Below are 19,533 nucleotides of genomic sequence, written 5' to 3' on the forward strand. Positions count from 1 at the left end.
TTCATAAATAATTTGTATAAATAAACGCGTATTTGTAAATATATTTTTGAGATTTGAAAATATATATAAACAAAATGTATGAATATAAAAATGTGACATACAAATAAATCAAGAATTTGTATAAATGTGTATTTGTGAATATATATTTGAGATTTGAATATAAATATGCTTGATTGTGTTTTTGTATTGAATTTGCATATGTGGATTGCTTTTTTTCCTTTTGTGTAGATGAGACATTTCCACCACTAACCAGATGCACAAATAAATGTGACCTACACACTCCCCTACACAACCAGGAGAGGGCACTGCAGCCAGAGCAGTCTGGGTCACAGATGCATTGTACAATATACAAAAACAATCCACGTCTTTACAGATAAAACGCACAATGGGCCTGAGCTAGCTAACGTTAGCATTGTGTTAGCTAATGCTAATGTTTTCAGTTAATCTGAAAGACCGTGCTAGCTGCTTATTTTATTGCATCAATGCCGTTTAATGACCTTGTCCCGATGTAGATACTGATCTCTTATCAGTGCAATGTGTGACTCTGGCTGCAGTGCCCTCTGCTGGTTGTTCAGGGGAGTGTGTAGGTCACATGTATTTGTGCATCTGGTTTGTGGTAGAAATGTCTCATCGACACAAAAGCAGAAAAGCGATCCACATATGCAAATTCAATACAAATACAAAATCAAGCATATTTATATTCACATCTCAAAAATATATTTACCAATACACGTTCATTTATAGAAATTCTCGATTTATTTGTATGTCACATTTTTATATTTATACATTTTATTTGTATATATTTTCAAATCTCAAAAATATATTTACAAATACAAGTGTATTTATACAAATTATTTATTTATATATCACATTTGTATTTGTATATTTATTAATATATGCATTAGTATTAATATAATATTGATATATATAAGTTGATGTGAGACAATTCTACTTCCATACATTATCAGTTAAAATAATAAATAAAGTATGGCTTTCAACTAAGGCTGTCAATGTTAATGCGTTACCATAAATGAATGATGATTAATCACAGTGTTGGTGTAACGGCTACTCTTGCGTTCAAAAAAGTTTCGAAAAAATAAAAATAAAGTAATGCAGACTAGTCTTGAGGAGGAGGTGTTTGACTCACTAAATTCCTTAAGCACTCGCGGAGATATTTCTAGATTCAAAATTATCATAATTTATTTTCACAAACAAAAAATATTCTCCGTGGTTGACTTTCAAAATAATCAAAATAACTTATTTAGCGTGGCTTCAAAGTAACTTGTTTAGCGTTGCTTGTTTAGCGTGGCTTCAAAATAACTTGTTTTAGCGTGGCTTCAAAATAACTTGTTTTAGCGGTAAACAAACGGTTCACTCCTCACTCCTTCAACATGATAGACAGACAAAGGGCCCCCAGCTGTCCTGTCTTCTTAATTATAGGAGGAGGAAGTGGCTCACCAGTAGGAGCGTGAGCAGCTGAAAACAATCAGTCAATCACAATGAAATCTAAAACATCCAATAATTCATTAACATCATTCTTGACATTTGATTTCATTGTCAAACAATTAATAAATAAATAATATAGATAGGCTCCAACTGGCTCCAACATCCCGGCGCCTAATTGTGTGCTTTAGCAAAACAATTACATAAATAATAATATTCACAAGAGCCATAATGGAACAATACAATCCAAACAATTATGTTCTTCAAATTCAAAGTTAATTAAGTTACTTGAGTTAATCGTCAAGTCTCTTCAAAGTCCATAGTCATATCTGAAGCGGTCATCGAGTCTGGAGAACCGAAGCCCCCCTCAGTCCATCAAACTGCTTCCATTAGCAGCCAGAGTTTATCTATTGGTTGTTGAACCGTGTTGGTCTTGGTTTTAACCAAAACACTTCTCACAAAGCCTTTGGCATCTGGAAATGTCTTTACTTGTTCCATGGTCTTAGGTCCATGGCCTTGTTATGTGTTTCCTTGTTCCATGGTCTTGTTATATATTTCCTTGTTCCATGGTCCATGGTCTTATGTGTTTCCTTGTTCCATGGTCCATGGTCTTGTCCTTGGTGGAGTCCTTGATTTTCTTATTTTTCTCCTTTTCAACTGTTCTGTGTACGTCTTTGCCATCTCCTTTTCCGCCGTATGGGAATGTGTAAGGATCAGCCTCTAAGGGCATTGGCTCTTTGTCAAAAAGTAAGCTTCCCCTCTGACCGTACAGGTCTCAGAGTTCCTCCGTTTTGTCACGTTTGTCTCCTTTGTCCTTCTTGACCTTTTCTTTATCTTCGTCATGGCTTTTTTTGGAAGAAGAAGAGGAGGAATGCCAATGTCTTTCTTTCTCTCTGAACTTATCCTGAGGTGTGACTTTGTCTTTATCCCGGAAAGGCAGTGGCAGAGGATTGTGACCATCTTTAAGAAAGACTGAACTTGAGGCGATCTCCATAGAACATTTATCCTCAACTGACATCTCATTTTTCTCCTCAAATATGTTTTCAGAGAAATCCTGGTTATATTGTCTGATGAGGAGGTCCTTCAGCTCAATTACTGAGATTATGTTAGTTGACACTGCAATGGGCCCAGCATGTTCTGTAGCACTGCAACTGAGTGGTCCAGTTACCACTCATCCCAGTCTGGTTTGGACTGCATATGGTCCATTCTTTTGACTGTTTATTATATTCCACGGCTCCATTGCCCGAGGAACATCAGTCCCAATAAGAAGTTCAACATCTGCCTCAATTTCTTTTAAGTCAATGCCACCAAGATATGGCCACCTCTTCAAGTCAGCCTTTGTGATGATGTTTTTCTTTGAGACAGGTATCTTGCTCTGTGTGTACACTTTCGGCAGGTCCAGATATGTGAACCCTTCCAAGTCTCCAACCTCTAGTCCTCTGACCTCATAGGTCTTCGTAGGCTTTTCCTGTCCCATTGCTCGCAAAATAATTTCTGTTTTGCGTCCTTTCACATTCAGTCGGTCAATTAGATTCTCCGTGCAAAATGTTGCCGTGCTGCCTGGATCGAGGAAGGCATAGGTCTGAACATACCTGTTCCCTTTTCCCGCCTTAACTCTGACTGGAACGATTGCAAGTGCACAGTCTTTCCCGGCCCTGGTTGCATCACCGGCTGAAACAAGAGCAATGCTTATAGGGGTTTCTTCTGTTCCAGCAGTGGGCTTCGCTTGCTTTTCCTGCCTTGGGCCTTTTTCACTTGAAATATGAAGTACAGTAGGATGTTTCATTTTGCAAACCTGACACATTAATCTTCTTTTACAATTTTTGCTTAAATGACCTTTTAGTAGGCAACCAAAACAATATCCTCGTCTTCTTAAAAATTCAAGCCTTTTGTCATGTGACTGTGTTTTGAATTGTGAGCGGTCAATCAGAGCATGTTTGCCATGACAATATCCACATAAAGGGATGAATACCACTGGGTGTGGTTTGAGCAGGTTGTTGTGGAACAGATGATTGTTTTACAGTGCATCCTGCTGGCTCTGTATTCACAGCTACTGAAGTAGCAAAGCTGCTGTGTCTTTGGCTGATTGGTTTTAGTTCACTTGTGCTTCTTGGAAGAGGCCTTTTCGTTGTTATTTGGTCCTGAATGTCTCCAAACAACGGATCCAAAAGCATCTTGGCATGCTTTTCCACAAAATCCACAAAGTTGTTAAATCTGATTCTCCTGCCAGTTCTCTGTTGTGTCTCATAAGCTGTGCTTCGCCACCTTTCTCTGAGTTTGTAGGGTAGTTTGGATGTAATTAGCCTTAGGTTCTATGGGATATCAAGTTCCTCCAAATACTGTAAATATTGCATTACATTACAGCATCCTCTCAAATACATTGCATATGCATGCAGCATTTTCCCATCCTCAGCTTTAATCGCTGTCCAATTCAAGGCTTTTTCCAAATAAGCTCCCGATATTTTAATCTAATTTCCAAAGTGTTCTTTTAAGAGGCACCTTGCTTCATTATAGCCCCTACTGGCTTCCATGTGCAAACAGCTGCGAATCAAGTCTCTTGGCAAACCACTCAAGGTAGTAGAGCCGGTCTTGATCATTATCAGTCTTGTCTTCAATCAAGTGTTCAAATGCACGGATAAAAGACTGATATGCCAGTGGGTTACCATCAAACACGACATCTCTTTTGCTGGTAGTAGAGACAGTTTTTGCTGTGAGGCAATGAGTTTTGCGATGTCACTTTGTCTTTGAATAACCATATCCAAGTTATCATGAGCAGCATTGATAACCACATTATCTTGTGCAGAGTGATTTATTGGTTGAGTCTGATGTACACTTTGGGTCTTGTGTTTTTTAGTTGCGTTTTTGTTTTGAGATTTATTTAGATCTTCTGATGTGTTGGTGTTCCTTTTAAGTAGAGGTCTGTGGAGACTTAAGATGGTTTGGTGAAGTGGGGTCTTGGGTATTGCACCGAACTCTATAAAGTCCATATTGCTCTCCATAGTTTCTCTTTCATGATGAGAATAATAATATTCAGTCATGCCATCACCCGGAGGTACCTGAGCCACATCATGGCTTCCATGAATTAAATCACTTTGAAGGATTTGTATTTTAGCAGTTGATGCTGCGAGGTCTGCTTCCAACTCCATTTGCTCCATCTTTGCTTTAAGCTTTGTTTCCTCCAGTTGCAAGGTGTGTTTTTCCTTCAGTGCAGCAGCTCTAGCCATTGTAGCAGCTTGTTCCGCTTTGGCAATTTTTAATTCTGAGGATACTGAGGAACATCTGGAGGCTTTTGATCCAGTGGCAGACTTTGATTTGTGAGATACATTTGATACGCTGTCCAGTGGTCCAACTTTTGATTGTGCAATTTCTCTTTTCCATGTTTCAACATCTTTCATGAAATAATTCAAATTTATTATTCCGGGTTCATACCAGTCATAATAATCATTTTCCTTTTCCTCTTCTGATAAGAATTCTTGCACAAAGTTGTGAGCATTTTTATATTCATCCACAGCTCCTTTAAATGCATCATTGACTTTATCAGCATTTCTAACATCCGTTCATTTAGACTCCCCGTGCACGCGCCCAGTCTGCCTCTGCGCGAAGCAATGCGCGTTCACAGCATGTCCTCGTGCTCAGCTGCCGTCTCAGGTGTGCCAGACATCATTCCAGGTAATCACACAGCTCAATTTAATGTCCACTTATTTCATTCTTAAATGTCCTTCCAACATCCTGTTTTATTGCATTTCACATCCACAATCTGCAGCTTTCCTTTGATTCCATACAGCGCAGCGGCGCGTTCATTCATGACGTCATCAGCTTATTTTACTCACGGCCCGCCGGCTGCTGGCTGTCATCGGTGCAGCGCGATCTTGGTTGGTCTTTTGGGTCTTCAGTGAAGTTTGTTTACTTGTAACGGCTACTCTTGCGTTCAAAAAAGTTTCGAAAAAATAAAGTAATGCAGACTAGTCTTGAGGAGGAGGTGTTTGACTCACTAAATTCCTTAATAAGCACTCGTGGAGTTATTTCTAGATTCCAAATGATCATAATTTATTTTCACAAACAAAAAATATTCTCTGTGGTTGACTTTCAACATAATCAAAATAACTTATTTAGCGTGACTTCAAAGTAACTTGTTTAGCGTGGCTTCAAAATAACTTGTTTTAGCGGTAAACAAACTGTTTCACTCCTTCAACATGATAGACAGACAAAGGGCCCCCAGCTGTCCTGTCTTCTTAATTATAGGAGGAGGAAGTGGCTCACCAGTAGGAGCGTGAGCAGCTGAAAACAATCAAGTCAATCACAATGAAATCTAAAATATCCAATAATTCATTAACATCATTCTTGACATTTGATTTCATTGTCAAACAATTAATAAATAAATAATATAGATAGGCTCCAACTGGCTCCAACAGTTGGTTTTGACCGGCGCAGGAAGGCAGTGCGCATTGCACAAGCAGCGATGACGTCACACACCAGTGGTAGAGGGATGTGCTCTGCGCCCACTTTCGCTTCAAAACAAACCTCGATGGAACTTCAGATAAAACTGAGGTTATTAGTCAGTAATGCAGCGACAAACTTTCTTATCATCGGCACACATCAAGTTTAAAATAGAATCAAAGAATCAGGACGCACTTTGTCCTGTATGTTTATTAAGTAAGTGGCCAACAGAGCCCATTATTTTGTTTTCATGTTCCCGGGTGTGTGTAAAAGAAAAAGGTCAATGGTGACGTCACACGGCAGTTTTGACACAGCAGTTTGGCTACAGTCGCCAACACGCACCGAGCAGGCATCTTGTCAGTGCAGCAGATAACTAAAGTCAGTGTACAAAAGTGAAAATAGAAGTGTTCTGCTGTCTATGCTTGCAATAAGAGCAATATTTATGTGAGCGTGTTTGTTTCCTCACTGAGTGCAGTTGGTCCGAGGTCGAGTACAAGTCATCCTTCAATGAGGATATTACTGATAAAAGTCAAGAGGAAAAAACGTCAAAAGGGTGAAATGCTATAATGTTGAAAATGTATACTGGGGTAGTGTGAGTTTCACACTTTCACAACACTTACTTTGTCAAACAACTTGCCGTTTGCTTGAACCCACTAAAAGACAGAATACAACATTGTCGACTTTTGTTTCATTTCTATCTCCAAAGTATTTTGATATCAAAACATGTTTTCGTGATGAGGAGCACTTCAATTATGAGCCAGAAATGTAAGAAAAGATGAAAAGGGCCGCTAATTATTTAAAAGGTATTTTATTTTTTAAAGTGCAGTTGTCGATCGGAAGTTGCACACTTCTGGCGCATGCGCAAACACATGGAACAGTGGCAAAGCGGAAAGTCCAAGATGGCGGACTAAGCGGCGTGGCTTTCCGGAGAAGTTTCACATTTACGATCTTATAGATTCAAAAATAGCATCAAATACCTCAACTATTCACATTTTCTGAAGCCCACTAAACGGACTTTGAGTGTGGAGCGACGGCGTGTTATCTGAAGTGAAGATTGAAGACGTGATAGAAGATGGACGACTACTGCTATGCTAAGATGGCGACGTCCGCTAAAAGAGAACATGAAAGAGAATCAGCGCCACCAACGGAGAACAATCTGAAAAGCGAAGATGAAGGTGAGTGTGTTGCGTTCCCTCATTTGAAAGCTGTTTGAATGCCAAGCCCTAAAAATAGAAATTAGCCGACTTTGTTGAACAATGTAAACAAAGAACCTGTTAGCATTTTTCCTCTATCAAAAATTGCGGAAATGTTTGTCAGAAGTTACCGCAGTAGTATCCTGCACCGGAAAAACTGCTTTAATTTAAATAAAAAGTGATATTAATCGAAATTGGATGGTATATACTTTGTATTTTTTGTTCAGCACTTAGCATAGTGCTAATGGGTGAGGGCCGACATCCGGGCAACTGAGCTACATACGGGTTCTTCGAGCCATAGCAACCAGACTGGCGTTGAAAACAAACCGTTGCCATTACTCTTTAACCTGTCGACCTACGCTGGTTGAACCCGTCATTCTGCCTCCAAAATGCCGAAAAACTGTGTTGTTTTTGGTTGTGCTAACCACAACTGGAAAAATGGAAAACAAAGCTTGTATTTTGTTCTGCCAAAGCGTGATAAAAGCCCACAGAGACGAGACAAATGGCTCGCAGCCGAAGTCGGGGCCGGTGGCAACAAGAGCCGCCTCACGCTGTCTATGTCGGTGGCGATCGAGTTCCGCGACTACTTGGTGGACTTCATCGAACACTACGCCCAGTTGTGTCCCAGCAACCTGGGCATGGTGCAGGATGAGCCGCGGCGGGCCCTGAAAAGCGAGTTCCTAGTGCGGGAGAATCGGAAGTACTACATGGACCTGAAAGACAACCAACGGGGACGGTTCTTGAGGATCCGGTAGACCGTGAACAGGGGGCCCGGCTTGGGGTCAGACCATCGCGCTTCCGGCGCAGGGACTTATCGAGTTCCGCGACGCTTTGGGCAAACTTATTGACGATTACGGCGTGGACGAGGAGCCCGCGGAGCTGCCGGAGGGCTCGTCGAAGACTGTGGACAACAAGTGCTTCTTCTTCGACGTGGACTCCAACAAGTACGGCGTGTTCACACAAAGTTGTTGATAACTTCCGCGTCTCTTTCTTAGTAGCGCGCAGGCTAAGCTAACTAGCAAGCTAAGCTAAGCCTGAGAAGCTTTAAAGTTCACTGAGACGAGTCTGACGCAAATAATACATTTTCGTTTTTTCACACGATATGCGAATAAGTAAAAATGCGTAAATGAAGGATTTAACACCGACTTCCAAGCCACAACGCTCGTTAAATGCCTTTTCTGTCAATGCTGTGTTCGCTGTGAGCTGGTTTGTTTTCAACGAATTCCCGGTTGCTAGGGGATTGGTAGGCGGAAGTGACGTAGGTCCGCCCTCACCCATTGCTTGATCTGCTTATCAGTCAGCTTCTAAAACTTGTAGCTCATCCTCCTTATATTCAGGCTCAAAAATATAAGGTTCTGGATCATAATTTGTCCCAAAGTCTCGTGAAGTCTGCCTTTATTAGTAATAGTTGGTGGTGGTGTTGAAGGAAATAGTGAACATTATGATGCGTCTGTGTAAATAATGTGCCGCCATTTGCTTAAAATTATAAAAAATGATGAAAAGACATAAATATTACATGTTATTATGAATGTGCCTGTTATTACAGTACATATATACTTACAGCGTGTATATACAAAGTTGCTGGATATTTTGTTAGAGTTTTTTTTTTTAATAAAAGAAATACAGTGCATCCCCATTACCTGCATTGTTAGCTGACTTTTGTTAGCGTTTATTTAGGCGTTAGAATCAGTGATGGGCAGTAGTGCACAACAAGTAGTGACGCTATGTAGCTTAACTACAGTTCCCAGTAGCGTGGCGTTAGCTTCTCTCCTTTTTGAACCCGTAGTGATACCGAACAACCCTACTACACACACATACAGTATATAAGAAAGTGTGTTTTTGTTGTTTGTGTCTTGCAGACGTCCAGCAGCTGATCAGTAATCCAGAAGAAGTTTCCCCTCAGTTAGGGGGGAGCTCCACTTTGAAGCAGGAGACTCCACAACCACCCTGCATTAAAAAGAAAGAGGAGGAACTCTGCATCACTCAGGAGGGAGAGTGTCTTCTAGGACGAGAGGAAGCTGATTACACCAAGTTTCCACTGAGTATTCTCTCTGTGAAGACTGAAGATGATGAAGAGAAACCACAAGACGAAGACGAGGTTGAAGAACCTTTGAGCAGCGATAAAGACTGTGAAGGTAAAAATGTTCGAGCTGCTCAGTTTGTGGTTAAAAGCTTTTCTCAAAATAGCTCTTTGACTCGACACATGAGAACACACACAGGTGAAAAACCATATAAGTGTTCAATCAATCAAAGTTTATTTATATATTCCTTAATCACAAATTTCTCAAAGGGCTGCACAAGCCACAACGACATCCTAAGATCAGATCCCACATCAGGGCAAGGAAAAACTCAACCCAATGAATGGGAACAATGAGAAACCTTTGAGACCGGTGCGATGGACGTAAAGTGGATCTAGTTAATAGTGTAAGAGTCCAGTCCATAGTGGATCTAGTTAATAGTGCGAGAGTCCAGTCCATAGTGGATCTAGTTAATAGTGTGAGAGTCCAGTCCATAGTGGATCTAGTTGATAGTGTGAGAGTCCAGTCCATAGTGGATCTAGTTAATAGTGTGAGAATCCAGTCCATAGTGGATCTAGTTAATAGTGTGAGAGTCCAGTCCATAGTGGATCTAGTTAATAGTGTGAGAATCCAGTCCATAGTGGATCTAGTTAATAGTGTGGGAGTCCAGTCCATAGTGGATCTAGTTTATAGTGTGAGTCCAGTCCATAGTGTATCTAGTTAATAGTGTGAGAATCCAGTCCGTAGTGGATCTAGTTAATAGTATGAGAATCCAGTCCATAGTGGATCTAGTTAATAGTGTGAGAGTCCAGTCCATAGTGGATCTAGTTGATAGTGTGAGAGTCCAGTCCATAGTGGATCTAGTTGATAGTGTGAGAGTCCAGTCCATAGTGGATCTAGTTAATAGTGTGAGAATCCAGTCCATAGTGGATCTAGTTAATAGTGTGAGAGTCCAGTCCATAGTGGATCTAGTTAATAGTGTGAGAATCCAGTCCATAGTGGATCTAGTTAATAGTGTGGGAGTCCAGTCCATAGTGGATCTAGTTTATAGTGTGAGTCCAGTCCATAGTGTATCTAGTTAATAGTGTGAGAATCCAGTCCGTAGTGGATCTAGTTAATAGTATGAGAATCCAGTCCATAGTGGATCTAGTTAATAGTGTGAGAGTCCAGTCCATAGTGGATCTAGTTGATAGTGTGAGAGTCCAGTCCATAGTGGATCTAGTTGATAGTGTGAGAGTCCAGTCCATAGTGGATCTAGTTAATAGTGTGAGAATCCAGTCCATAGTGGATCTAGTTAATAGTGTGAGAGTCCAGTCCATAGTGGATCTAGTTAATAGTGTGAGAATCCAGTCCATAGTGGATCTAGTTAATAGTGTGGGAGTCCAGTCCATAGTGGATCTAGTTTATAGTGTGAGTCCAGTCCATAGTGTATCTAGTTAATAGTGTGAGAATCCAGTCCGTAGTGGATCTAGTTAATAGTATGAGAATCCAGTCCATAGTGGATCTAGTTAATAGTGTGAGAGTCCAGTCCATAGTGGATCTAGTTAATAGTGTGAGAGTCCAGTCCATAGTGGATCTAGTTTATAGTGTGAGAATCCAGTCCATAGTGGATCTAGTTAATAGTGTGAGAGTCCAGTCCAGCCGAGGGTTAGGTTTAGGGTTAGGGTTAGGGTTAACCCTAACCAACCCTAACCCAACCAGAAAATAGAAACTGCTCTATAGCCCGCAGACTGTTTTTGGGCTCTGAGAATCACTAATAAGCCGGAGTTCTTACAACGCAGATTTCTTGCCGGGACATATGGTACAATACAATCAGCAAGATAGGATGGAGCTAGACCGTGTAGTATTTTATACGTAAGTAGTAAAACCTTAAAGTCACATCTAAAGTGCACAGGAAGCCAGTGCAGGTGAGCCAGTATAGTTTATATATATATATATATATATATATATATATATATATATATATATATATATATATATATAAAAAGGTATATACAGCATAGGTGTAATATGATCAAACTTTCTTGTTCTTGTCAAAAGTCTAGCATCCACATTTTGTACCAACTGTAATCTTTCAATGTTAGACATAGGGAGACCCGAAGATAACACATTATAGTAATGGAGACGAGACGTAACAAACGCATGAATAATGATCTCAGTGTCGCTGGTGGACAAAATAGAACACATTTAGCGATATTACGGAGATGAAAGGCCTATTGAAACCCACTACTACCGACCACGCAGTCTGATAGTTTATATATCAATGATGAAATCTTAACATTATAACACATGCCAATACGGCCGGGTTAACTTATAAAGTGACATTTTAAATTTGCCGCTAAACTTCCGGTTCGAAACGCCTCTGAGGATGACGTATGCGCGTGACGTAGACCGGCGAACACGGGTATGCCTTCCACATTGAAGCCAATACGAAAAAGCTCTGTTTTCATTTCATAATTCCACAGTATTCTGGACATCTGTGTTCGTGAATCTGTTGCAATCATGTTCATTGCATTATGGAGAAGGAAGCTGAGCAAGCAAAGAAGAAAGTTGTCGGTGCGAAATGGACGTATTTTTCGAACGTAGTCAGCAACAACAGTACACAGCCGGCGCTTCTTTGTTTACATTCCCGGAAGATGCAGTCAAGATGGAAGAACTCGGATAACAGAGACTCTAATCAGGAGGACTTTTGACTTCGATACACAGACGCCTGTAGAGAACTGGGACAACACAGACTCTTACCAGGATTACTTTGATTTGGATGAGAAAGACGCAGACGTGCTACTGTGAGTATGCAGCTTTGGCTTCTAAACATTTGATCGCTTGACCGTATGTGCGCAACTTTTTTTTGCGTATGTACGTAACTTTTTTAAAATATATAAGCTTTATGAACCTTGGGTTAGGTGAACGGTCTTTTGGGCTGAGTGATTGTGTGTGTTGATCAGGTGTTTGAATTGTATTGGCGTGTTCTATGGAGCTAGCATAGGAGCTAGGAGCTAGCATAACAAACATGCAGGTGTTTTTATGCAGGATTAATTTGTGGCATATTAAATATAAGCCTGGTTGTGTTGTGGCTAATAGAGTATATATATGTCTTGTGTTTATTTACTGTTGTAGTCATTCCCAGCTGAATATCAGGTACCGTGAGTATGCAGCCTTGGCTGCTAAACATTTAATAGCTTGACCGTATGTGCGCGTCACGTACGTAACTTTTTAAAAATATATAAGCTTTATGAACCTTGGGTTAGGTGAACGGTCTTTTGGGCTGAGTGATTGTGTGTGTTGATCAGGTGTTTGAATTGTATTGGCGTGTTCTATGGAGCTAGCATAGGAGCTAGGAGCTAGCATAACAAACATGCAGGTGTTTTTATGCAGGATTAATTTGTGGCATATTAAATATAAGCCTGGTTGTGTTGTGGCTAATAGAGTATATATATGTCTTGTGTTTATTTACTGTTGTAGTCATTCCTAGCTGAATATCAGGTACCGTGAGTATGCAGCCTTGGCTGCTAAACATTTGATAGCTTGACCGTATGTGCGCGTCACGTACGTAACTTTTTAAAAGTATATAAGCTTTATGAACCTTGGGTTAGGTGAACGGTCTTTTGGGCTGAGTGATTGTGTGTGTTGATCAGGTGTTTGAATTGTATTGGCGTGTTCTATGGAGCTAGGAGCTAGCAGAGGAGCTAGGAGCTAGCGTAACAAACACGTAGGTGTTTTTATGCTGGATTAATTTGTGGCATATTAAATATAAGCCTGGTTGTGTTGTGGCTAATAGAGTATATATATGTCTTGTGTTTATTTACTGTTGTAGTCATTCCCAGCTGAATATCAGGTCATCCCCGGCTCTCACAGCATCTTCCCTATCTGAATAGCTTCAACTCCCCACTAGTCCTTCACTTGCACTTTACTCATCCACAAATCTTTCATCCTCGCTCAAATTAATGGGGAAATTGTCGCTTTCTCGGTCCGAATCTCTCTCACTTCATGCGGCCATCATTGTAAACAATAGGGAACTTTGCGTATATGTTCAACTGACTACGTCACGCTACTTCCGGTAGGTGCAAGCCTTTTTTTTATCAGATACCAAAAGTTGCAATCTTTATCGTCGTTGTTCTATACTAAATCCTTTCAGCAAAAATATGGCAATATCGCGAAATGATCAAGTATGACACATAGAATAGATCTGCTATCCCCGTTTAAATAAAAAAAATTCATTTCAGTAGGCCTTTAAGGAAGGCTGTTTTAGTAACTTGTATGATATATTGTAGCGTCCCGGAAGAGTTAGTGCTGCAAGGGGTTCTGGGTATTTGTTCTTTTGTGTTTATGTTGTGTTACGGTGCGGATGTTCTCCCGAAATGTGTTTGTCATTCTTGTTTGGTGTGGGTTCACAGTGTGGCGCATATTTGTAACAGTGTTAAAGTTGTTTATACGACCACCCTCAGTGTGACCTGTATGGCTGTTGATCAAGTATGCCTTGCGTTCAGTTGTGTGTGAAAAGCCGTAGATATTATGTGAGGGCCGGCACGTAAAGGCAGTGCCTTTAAGGTTTATTGGCGCTCTGTACTTCTCCCTACGTCCGTGTACACAGCGGCGTTTTAAAAAGTCATAAATTTTACTTTTTGAAACCGATACCGATAATTTTGAAACCGATCATTTCCGATATTACATTTTAAAGCATTTATCGCACATTCCTTTTGCAAATATTTTCCAGAGGATTTTCGAGATAAAGGGAATGTGGGACACCGGCCGGTAGTTTACCATGAGGTCAGGATCGAGGTTAGGTCTTTTGAGCAGAGGATGAATAACCACTTTTTTGAATGCTAGGGGAACAGTGCCAGAGGAAAGTGATAAGTTTATAATATTTAGCACTGATGGCCCTAATATTACAAACAGCTCCTTAATAAGTTTCTCAGGAAGTGGGTCAAGTAAACATGTTGTTTGTTTTATCCCATTTACACGCCGCTGTAGTTCCTCTAATGTTATTTCATCAAAAAGAGAGAGACTATTTTCGAGTGCAAAATCCATCGTAAATACATTTGTATCTATGTTAATAGAACCCAGTTGCAGCTGGGACGTGTTGTCTTTAAACTGCTTTCTAATGAGTTAGATATTCTTATTAACGAAATTCATAAAGTCGTCTGCCGAGTGGGTGGAGCTACTGGCAGGAGTCCTTTGTTGGGTTAGCGATGCTACTGTACTGAACAAATATTTAGTATCATTTTTATTGAGGCGGATGAGATTAGAGCAGTAATTAGCTATAGCTAAGGTAAGCATACCTTTATAAGTTAGTAAACTATCACTCCATGCTTGATGGAAAACCTCAAGTTTAGTCGCACGCCATTTGCGTTCCAGCTTTCTACATGATAGTTTAAGACCTCTAGTTTCTTCTGTAAACCAGGGGGTACACCTTTTAGGGGCCTTTATTAGCTTTAGCGGTGCTATACTATCAATGGTGTCGCGCAGGGTATCGTTAAAATTGTTAGTGAGGTTATCGATAGAGCCCAAATAATTTGGAAATGGCACCATTACCGAAGGCGGTAGGCAAGCAAGAGTCATAGTTGTGACAGCATTAATTTTGCACCTGCTAAAGCAGTGGTTCTTAGTAGCTTGTTGACAATGAGTCAGAACTTTGAATTTTATAAGGTAATGATCGGACATTTCTTTAGTGTACAGGAGTATCATAACTTGGGAGGTGGTGACACCCCGGACAAGGACTCCATCTAACGTATTACCGTTGTGATGCGTGGATTGATATATTATTTGTGTAAGACCACAGCTATCAATTATAGTCTGGAGCGCCACACACGGAGGGTCTGATGGAGTATTCAAATGGATATTAAAATCCCCCATTATATTTATATTATCTGCGTGCGTCACTAGATCAGCGACAAACTCTGAAATTTCACTGATAAAGTATGAATAGGGCCCAGGGGGGCGGTAGATAACAGCTAGGTAGAGAGCTAGCGGCGTTACAGACCCCATAGTAAGCCCCTAAAATTATTTATATTTATTACTTAGGTTAGGGGTAAGGTTAAGGTTTTCATTGTATATTAGTGCGACCCCTCCACCCCTTTTAAGGGGACGGGCAATATAAGCATTTGTATAATTAGGGGGAGATGCCTCGTTAAGAAGGAAACATTCATATAACCGGGTTATAAGGCGCACTGTCGACTTTTGAGGGAAAAAAAGGTTTTCAAGTGCGCCTTACAGTCCGGAAAGTACGGTAATAACGTTTTGGGAAACAATGATCTGATGTTTAAAAAGCCCATATTATAGGTAGTGGACTGTTTTGAGGATTTTTTGTTAATGTTATCCATAGTAGTGATATTAATAATGTTATGTTTGTTTTGTGTAGTGCGCCTTAAATAATTTGAATAATATATTATTGATATGATGGGGATTTTCAGATCGTTTGCTTGGTGCTGCGATAGATTGAACGCGTCATTATTTGCCACCTCAGTAGAATGCATGTTCACATCTGGTACAGTCACTGCAGAAAAAACATTGCGAGCTGTGTGTAAATCTACAAGAAATTATATATGTGTAGGAATTTTCCAGCCTGGCGCTGGTTAGTTCTAGCTTGACTGACTCCTAGGGATGATGTTTGATAAGAAATTATCGAGTTCGAGCCTATTATCGAATCCTCTTATCGAACCGATTCCTTATCGATTCTCTTATCGAGTCCAGATGGGTTGTTGTATATGGAAAAAAACACACAATATTTGGTTTAACAAAAGCTCACTTTTATTATATAAGAAAACAACTAAATCTAATAAATAAATAAATATTAACTGTTACCCCCTAAAAAAATAAAAAATAAATATTGACTGTTGTTACCCAAAGTATATTAAGTGGGATTTTTCAGAAAAACAAATATATACAGTAACACAAAAACAACCGTTCTCTGTGATCACTATAGGTGTATAAATAATAATATAGTGTTAAATAAAATCAGTCCTTTGGGCACAAAACTGAAAATAATACAGCTGTCCAAAAAGTGCACTTCTGCTGCTATTTGACATAACTGTTTGTTATGATGCTTTGACATTTTTGCACTTTATTTCTTTATTGAAAGAAAATTCTAAGATGCAACAGGAGTGACGAGCATGCGCGGTAGCCCCGAAAATTGTTGTTGCATGTCACCACCCGGCAGCTAAGAATGAGGTTATGAGCACGCTGTGAAAGTAAACGTCAAGAACTCAGCCAACACGCCTCGTCTGCATTATTTATAATTAGACAGACAACACATATACAGTGTGATTTTGTTTTGTTTACAAGGAAAGAAAAACAAAAGTTAAAAAAGGGAGATATATGTTGTATATATATGTATGTGCTGCGGTTGCCTTAAAGGCCTACTGAAATGAATTTTTTTTATTTAAACGGGGATAGCAGATCTATTCTATGTGTCATACTTGATCATTTCGCGATATTGCCATATTTTTGCTGAAAGGATTTAGTATAGAACAACGACGATAAAGATCGCAACTTTTGGTATCTGATAAAAAAAGGCTTGCCCCTACCGGAAGTAGCGTGACGTAGTCAGTTGAACATATACGCAAAGTTCCCTATTGTTTACAATGATGGCCGCATGAAGTGAGAGAGATTCGGACCGAGAAAGCGACAATTTCCCCATTAATTTGAGCGAGGATGAAAGATTTGTGGATGAGTAAAGTGCAAGTGAAGGACTAGTGGGGAGTTGAAGCTATTCAGATAGGGAAGATGCTGTGAGAGCCGGGGGTGACCTGATATTCAGCTGGGAATGACTACAACAGTAAATAAACACAAGACATATATATACTCTATTAACCACAACACAACCAGGCTTATATTTAATATGCCACAAATTAATCCTGCATAAAAACACCTACGTGTTTGTTATGCTAGCTCCTAGCTCCTCTGCTAGCTCCTAGCTCCATAGAACACGCCAATACAATTCAAACACCTGATCAACACACACAATCACTCAGCCCAAAAGACCGTTCACCTAACCCAAGGTTCATAAAGCTTATATATTTTTAAAAAGTTACGTACGTGACGCGCACATACGGTCAAGCTATCAAATGTTTAGCAGCCAAGGCTGCATACTCACGGTACCTGATATTCAGCTGGGAATGACTGCATCTTTCGGGAATGTAAACAAAGACGCGCCGGCTGTGTACTGTTGTTGCTGACTTCGTTCGAAAAATACGTCCGTTTCGCACCGACAACTTTCTTCTTTGCTTGCTCAGCTTCTTTCTCCATAATGCAATGAACATAATTGCAACAGATTCACGAACACAGATGTCCAGAATACTGTGGAATTATGAAATGAAAACAGAGCCTTTTTGTATTGTATTCAATGGGGAAGGCATACCTCTGTTCCCCGGGCTACGTCACACGCATACGTCATCCTCAGAGGCGTTTCGAACCGGAAGTTTAGCGGCAAATTTAAAATGTCACTTTATAAGTTAACCCGGCCGTATTGGCATGTGTTATAATGTTAAGATTTCATCATTGATATATAAACTATCAGACTGCGTGGTCGGTAGTAGTGGCTTTCAGTAGGCCTTTAAGAACGTTGCGACAGCTGCCGTAAAGGAGGTGCGTTGCTAGCCTGGTTGCTATGTTTCCGGTTGGTCGTAAAAGTGTTGGTCATGTGTTTGTACCCTGCTCAAATCTCTCAGTAATGTTATTCGTTGAATTATACCTTTTGTTTGAACTTTATTACACCTTGGAGCGCTTTTTCCGGTCCATTGTTTTCCTGCTTTCCCTATCTGCGCCTAATGACTGAGCTACGTGACGTCATTTCTTGTGATGTCTCAAGGGGCATTTCTGGTTGGGACTCGTTTCGTTCCCAGGGATTCGAATAAAGAACCAACTCTTTTTCTTTACTATAGTGGTCTCGATAACGGGTACCGGTTCTCAAAAAGGGATTCGAGTCAGAGGACTCGGTTCTTTTCTTATCGAACAACCGGGAAAACCGGTTTCGAGTGTCATCCCTACTGACTCCTTACTCTGTGTAACAGACACTGTAATTGCCTGTGTCTTGCTCTAGTGTAGTTAGTCAAGTGTGATTTAACCAGTAATCTATGTTTCTAGATAGAGTGAAGGCGCCTTCCCGGTTAGGGTGTAGGCCGTCCCTCATCAGCAAGCCCGGTTTCCCCCAGAAAGACGGCAAACTATCAATGAACGTTCTCTACAAAAACTAGCCAGCCACTTGTTAAGCGAGACTAATCTGCTATACATCTCATCATTGCCTCTCGCAGGCAGGAGGCCAGAGACAAGTACTCCATGCCTGGACATCTTTCTAGCGAGATTTCAAATCCTAACTACAAACCCCGTTTCCATATGAGTTGGGAAATTGTGTTAGATGTAAATACAAACGGAATACAAAGATTTGCAAATAATTTTCAACCCATATTCAATTGAATGCACTACAAAGACAAGATATTTGATGTTAAAACTCATAAACTTTATTTTTTTTTGCAAATAATAATTAAATTAGATATTCATGGCTGCAACACGTGCCAAAGTAGTTGGGAAAGGGCATGTTCACCACTGTGTTACATGGCCTTTCCTTTTAACAACACTCAATAAACGTTTGGGAACTGAGGAAACACATTTTTGAAGCTTCTCAGGTGGAATTCTTTCCCATTCTTGCTTGATGTACAGCTTAAGTTGTTCAACAGTCGGGGGGTCTCCATTGTGGTATTTTAGGCTTCATAATGCACACATTTTCAATGGGAGACAGGTCTGGACTACAGGCAGGCCAGTCTAGTACCCGCACTCTTTTACTATGAAGCCACGTTGGTGTAACACGTGGCTTGGCATTGTCTTGCTGAAATAAGACAATGTATGCACTTTGTGTGTGCGCGTTTTGACACACTCAACATCATGCGCCTCCGCTCTGTAGTCACCGCCACACAGCGGCATTCAGATGAAAGAACGGTACCGGTACTTTTCAAAGGTGGTATAGTACAGATTTCAATTGATTAGTACCACTATACTTTATTAGTAGCAGTATACTGTACAACCCTACTACACACACATACAGTACATAGAAGAAAGTGTGTTTTTGTTGTTTGTGTCTTGCAGACGTCCAGCAGCTGATCGGTAATCCAGAAGAAGTTTCCCCTCAGTTAGGGGGGAGCTCCACTTTGAAGCAGGAGACTCCACAACCACCCTGCATTAAAAAGGAAGAGGAGGAACTCTGCATCACTCAGGAGGGAGAGTGTCTTCTAGGACGAGAGGAAGCTGATTACACCAAGTTTCCACTGAGTATTCTCTCTGTGAAGACTGAAGATGATGAAGAGAAACCACAAGTAGACAACCTCTTAGCTCCACTATCAGATAGTGAGGCTGAAGACGAGGTTGAAGAACCTTTGAGCAGCGATAAAGACTGTGAAGGTGATATGAGGACTCACACTGACAACAAACACTCTGAATGCTCTACAAAGAAG

At 40.4% G+C, this 19,533-nt stretch overlaps 1 protein-coding gene across 1 annotated transcript in view; it reads left to right on the forward strand.

Moving 5' to 3' along the window:
* The window catches only part of LOC133632088 (uncharacterized), a 105,027-nt gene extending 86,745 nt beyond the window's left edge, over nt 1-18,282 (forward strand). Inside the window, exons 3-4 of the mRNA XM_062024324.1 lie at nt 8,933-9,208; nt 18,173-18,282. Of these exons, the coding sequence (XP_061880308.1) occupies nt 8,933-9,208; nt 18,173-18,282 (386 nt within the window). The remainder of the gene's footprint in view (nt 1-8,932; nt 9,209-18,172) is intronic.
* Nucleotides 18,283-19,533: the final 1,251 nt, after the last annotated feature.

Source organism: Entelurus aequoreus, linkage group LG17 (assembly GCF_033978785.1).
Source record: "Entelurus aequoreus isolate RoL-2023_Sb linkage group LG17, RoL_Eaeq_v1.1, whole genome shotgun sequence".
NCBI lineage: Eukaryota > Metazoa > Chordata > Actinopteri > Syngnathiformes > Syngnathidae > Entelurus > Entelurus aequoreus.